This window comes from Carettochelys insculpta, chromosome 1, assembly GCF_033958435.1.
Source record: "Carettochelys insculpta isolate YL-2023 chromosome 1, ASM3395843v1, whole genome shotgun sequence".
Taxonomy (NCBI): domain Eukaryota; kingdom Metazoa; phylum Chordata; order Testudines; family Carettochelyidae; genus Carettochelys; species Carettochelys insculpta.
Window position 1 is genome coordinate 3,644,048 of NC_134137.1, and position 5,154 is coordinate 3,649,201.

The 5,154-nt window shown below is 41.1% G+C and overlaps 1 protein-coding gene across 2 annotated transcripts; it reads left to right on the forward strand.

The window, feature by feature from the left end:
- Nucleotides 1-221: 221 nt before the first annotated feature.
- On the forward strand, nt 222-4,137 carry LOC142002087 (olfactory receptor 52K2-like). Of its 2 annotated transcripts, XM_074977924.1 has the most exons (2): nt 222-228; nt 3,167-4,137. In XM_074977924.1, exons 1-2 carry the CDS (start codon nt 222-224, stop codon nt 4,135-4,137), a joined length of 978 nt encoding a protein of 325 aa, XP_074834025.1. The 2 variants fall into 2 exon arrangements, with proteins under 2 accessions (XP_074834025.1, XP_074834020.1); XM_074977919.1 differs by lacking the exon at nt 222-228 and having other exon boundaries at nt 3,139-4,137.
- Nucleotides 4,138-5,154: the final 1,017 nt, after the last annotated feature.

Consider the following 5,154-nt stretch of genomic DNA (forward strand, 5'->3'; position numbering starts at 1 on the left):
TTGTTTAGTTTGGAGAGGAGGCACTTCTCTTCAGGCAGTTTGAAACTCCATGTCTGTAATTCTAAGGTTCTCCGGTCTCTGCTGTTTAACATTTCTTTTGATCCCTGATGGACTCAACAACGTTTCCTCCCCCAAGGTTATACGAATAGTTCTTTCCAAATGCTATATTTTGGACACAACATCCCTAATGTTCCTAATCAACTTCCATCACTCCCATTTGTATGGCTCGTTCTCTCTTCCCATTTCTTCCCATTTTTATATATTGCTCACACTGCCAACTCGCCACCTTTCATATCCCACTCAATCAGTTTTTGAGCCAAAATAGTCCAGTTCTTAACTGTGGAATCACAGCTTATTTGCTATCTTATTGACTCTTCTTAAACAACTCCCACATTTCATTATCACTTTTGTTCTCTAAAAAATCTCTAAAATTATCAGTGTTGCTGTTGGAAACAAAAGTCTGGACTCCAGGTATGAAGAAAGCAGGAGAGTTTATTACACCAGCCCTGGTGGAGTGCTACTTCACTAATTAGGCTCATTGGGCTACTGTCAAGCAATTAGTTACAATTGATTATATGGGGAGAGAGAAGCAAAGGGATGGGAGAGCCTGAGCCCCTGATAATCTAGCAGCAAGATGAAATGAGCACAGTAAGCCAACAATCTAACAGGTTACACAACTGAATCTGCCCATAGCTCAAATAACTTTTATCTAATACATAGATACTACTTTTTAACAATTTAATTAAACAATGCAAGCATGGAATTCTAATTCTGAGTTCAAGGGAGTAGTGGTGATTCCTCCCAGATAGGTATGATCCAGTGATGCATATCTTGGGACTTAAAGCAAAAACAGGAAAGGTAAATGGCAAGCATGCTGATTGTGCTATACTTTGTTTATATCTCTAGGGGTGCATCTACATTTGCATTCCTCTTTTGAAAGAGCTATGCAAATGAGGTAAATTGAAAATGCAAATGAGACACACATTTGTATATTTGACACCTCATTTCAATATTCTAATTTCAAAAGAGCTTCTTTCGAAAGAAGAAAGCCAGTATAAACACTGCTTTTTCGAAAGTAAACCCCATCTTCGAAAGAATCCTTCTTCCCATTAAATAAAGGGAAGAAGGATTCTTTTGAAAATGGGGTTTACCTTTGAAAGAGCAGCGTCTACGGTGGCTTTCTTCTTTTGAAAGAAGCTCTTTCAAAATTAGAATATGCAAATGAGGTGTCAAATATACAAATTTATATGTCATTTGCATTTTTGATTTACCCCTTTTGCATACCTCTTTCAAAAGAGGAATGAAAATGTAGACACACCCTAAGAGCCCGGAATGAACAGTGGGAGGTGTTTGGGTAGAGAGAGAGAGAGAGAAAGAAAATGTTCTTCTAGCCTAGTTCTGAGATATTGAACGTAGCTGCTGCTGGAGTAGTTACCTCTCTTTCAGACTCTAAGGCACCGTTTCTGTTTGTGGCCTTGCTGAGGCCTGTAGGGTATGATAAAGGGCAGAGATAGCACATTTTCATGAACACTGACTGCCTATGGGCCATGATACTTGTTGGGAGATCGTTAGGCCTCATAACAGACCATCAAGTATCAGAGGGGTAGCCGTGTTAGTCTGGATCTGTAGAGCAACGAAGGGTCCTGTGGCACCTTATAGACTAACAGAAAAGTTTAGAGCATGAGCTTTCGTGAGTTAACTCACTTCTTCAGATGCTGGCAGAAGAAGTGAGTTAACTGAAGAAGTGAGTTAACTCATGAAAGCTCATGCTCTAAACTTTTCTGTTAGTCTATAAGGTGCCACAGGACCCTTCGTTGCCATACCAGCCCATGTCATTTAGGAATGATGAAAAGGGGGTCTTAACATGAATCATAATAGTAATTGAAAATTTTCACCCTACAGCTGCTGATAATTTACCTCAGTATTGAGGAATTAGCCCTTTTGAAGCACCAAGTACCTGAAAATATTATTAAATGAGAACTCTTCTCTGTCTGGTGATTTGTGTGTGATCAGTTGCATTGTTAACTTTGAATAGTAACAGAGAGGGAACTGTGCTAGTCTATATACTATCAAAACAAAAAGCAGTTAAGTAGCACTTTAAAGACTAGCACAATTATTTATTAGGTGAGCTTTTGTGGGACAGACCCACTTCTTCAGACCATAGTCATACTAGCACAGACTCAATATAAGGCACAGAGAAGCACAAACAGTAATCTAGGAGGACAAATCAGAAAAAAAATGATCAAGGTGAGCAAATCAGAGAGTGGTGCAGGGGAGGAAGGTCAAGAATTAAATTAAGCCAAGTATGCAGATGAGCCCCTATAGTGACTCAGAAAATTCCCATCCCGGTTCAAACCACATGTTAATGTGCCAAATTTGAATATAAAAGACAGCTTGGCTGTTTCCCTTTGAACAGTGGTGTGATTTTTTTTTTCCATAACATGCATACTCTTAAGTCATTAACAGAATGGTCCACTCCATTAAAATGTTGACTAACTGGTTTGTGGATCTGGAGTGTTTTTTTGTCTGTTTTGTGCCTGTTAACCCTTTGTCAAGCAAGCACACATTTTGAGCATTTTAACCTCTATCCCATTCTTTAGGCACACAAACATAGTCTTTGGGAATAATGAGAACAAGTGGGTTGTTTCACGAAACTGCTGTTAATGTCTCTCAGTTCTTTTCCTTGACGTGTGTTCTAGTTGGCTTGTTTCCCCCTGTTACACGTTTGCCTCTCTCAGATTTTTGAGCAAGAGAGTGAAAGGGGAACACCCTAATATCTGGACTCTCTAGCCTGGATTTCATTGCGCTAAGGCAAAATGAAGCATAAACAGTATCCATACTTGTATTTCCAGCTGAGCCTCTGAAATTTTCACACAAAAACAGACAGGAATTACTGATGTATGGAGCTCTGTCCATCATGGAACAAGCATTAGTAGCATTGGTTGTTCATTATTCATTTCTCTAAATAATGATAAAGTTCAGTTTATGAAGAGCAAACAATCTGTTCCACCAAGGAGAGATGTCTCCAGTAGTGCATGAAGTGTCTCATATTAACATTGTCTGTCTGAACAGGCTTTGAACTGGGACCATCATCCTGCAATCTGGACACACAAAGGAAGTCTGGGGAACCAGAAGTTTATGCGGGTGACACTGTCCTCCTTCGTAGTTGGACTCCTTCTTTCCTACTCCATGTCAGATTCCAATACAACCAACTTCACCAACCCTTCCACCTTCATCCTGCTGGGCATTCCTGGCCTGGAGGCAGCCCATATCTGGATGTCCATCCCCTTCTGTGCCATGTATATCATAGCCATTTTGGGGAACTTCGCCATTATGTTCATTGTAAAGAGGGAGCCGAGCCTCCATGAGCCCATGTATTATTTCCTCTGCATGCTGGCTGTCAGTGATATGGTCTTGTCTACATCCATTCTTCCCAAAATGCTGAGCATCTTCTGGTTCAATTCCAGAGATATCAGTTTTTATGCCTGCCTCACCCAGCTGTACTTTATTCATTGTTTCTCAGCAATAGAGTCCGGGATATTTCTGGCCATGGCTTTTGATCGCTATGTGGCCATCTGTGATCCTCTGAGACATTTCAACATCCTAACAAACCCTATGGTGGTGAAGACTGGCCTGGCTGTGGGGCTGCGAGGTGGCCTTCTCATACTTCCTTATCCCTTGCTGGCGAGGCAGTGGCCATATTGCAGAACCAACATCATCCCTCACTCATTTTGTGAGCACATAGCTGTGGTGAAGCTGGCCTGCGCTGACATCCGCATCAGTAGTTACTACAGCCTCTCTGTGGCATTCTTTGTGATTGGCATAGATGTGCTTTTTATCACCGTGTCCTATACCCAGATCCTCAGGGCCATCTTCCGTCTCCCCACAAAGGACGCCCGGCTCAAGACTTTTGGGACCTGTAGCTCCCATGTTTGTGTCATCTTAGCCTTTTACATCCCAACTCTCTTCTCCTCCATCACACACCGGTTTAGCCACAATGTGCCCCTGCATTTCCAAATTCTCATTGCTAACATGTACCTCCTGGTACCCCCTATGTTAAATCCCATCATCTACGGAGTGAGGACCAAACAGATCAGGGACAGGTTGCTCCATCTCTTTACTCGTAAATGGACTTAACTCTTTTTCTCCTGGTATATTAGACTCCAATGTGAACTCTGATCAGATCTGGCTGGTGAAATAGTGCTGGACCCTCTTAACTGGAATCTTTATTATTTTAATTTTTTTTTTTTTAAAAGAGAGATAACATTGGTTAAAAGAGACATGGGGCATTGGTACAATTGTGAGATCAGATTCATGTTAGAGACTTGAGCTTTGTAATTGTGGAATTTAGCCCATAATTATTGTCCAAAGTCCAACATCATATTCAGGAATTTCAGCCCCTATGATTACCTCTGCATGAAACCTTAAGTACATCTGAGATATCCCCAGGGTCTCTCCACAATTCAGTCTTTGGGTAAACAGCAGGCAAGCATGAAGACTTCCAAATGGTCCTATTTCCCAGGCACCACTGGGAATTAGTTATAACAATTAACATAATACAAATGTCCATCACTCACAGATGATTTGCTATGCATTTTAAAAAAGATATAAAGACAATGTAAACAGTAAAGTTATATTTATATAAATAAACACAGAAATCATAAATACGACCCATCAATATGTCCCTAAAGGTTGAATTTGGCTCTTTTGTCCTTCAGGATGCTTAACCCCTTCTTTGCCAGGTGCCACTGCTCCCCACCCCACCTCCCATTGTTGCCTTCACTTTGCCACTGAACCAGTTTTAACTAAAAGTTGCTCAACTTCTTGACTGTGTGATTCATCATGACCTTGGCAGTCATATTTCTACTCAAGTTGACGTTGATGCAGAAATCCAGCATTGTTTGAACTGTGCAATCTCTGTTTTTGCCTGCCTCAGACAATAGTTCTTTGGGAAGCTGGACATCTATGCCAAGACAAAGCTCCTCTTACTACCACACAGTGATTGTTCCAATGATACTGTATGCATGTAAAAACCTGGAAAACACACAAGCATAATTTGAGGGCACTTGAACAATAGCATCAGTGCTGCCTCAGGGGAATCCTAGGTATCTTTTGGGAGAAGAGCTGAACATGCCCAACATTGAAGCCAGTATC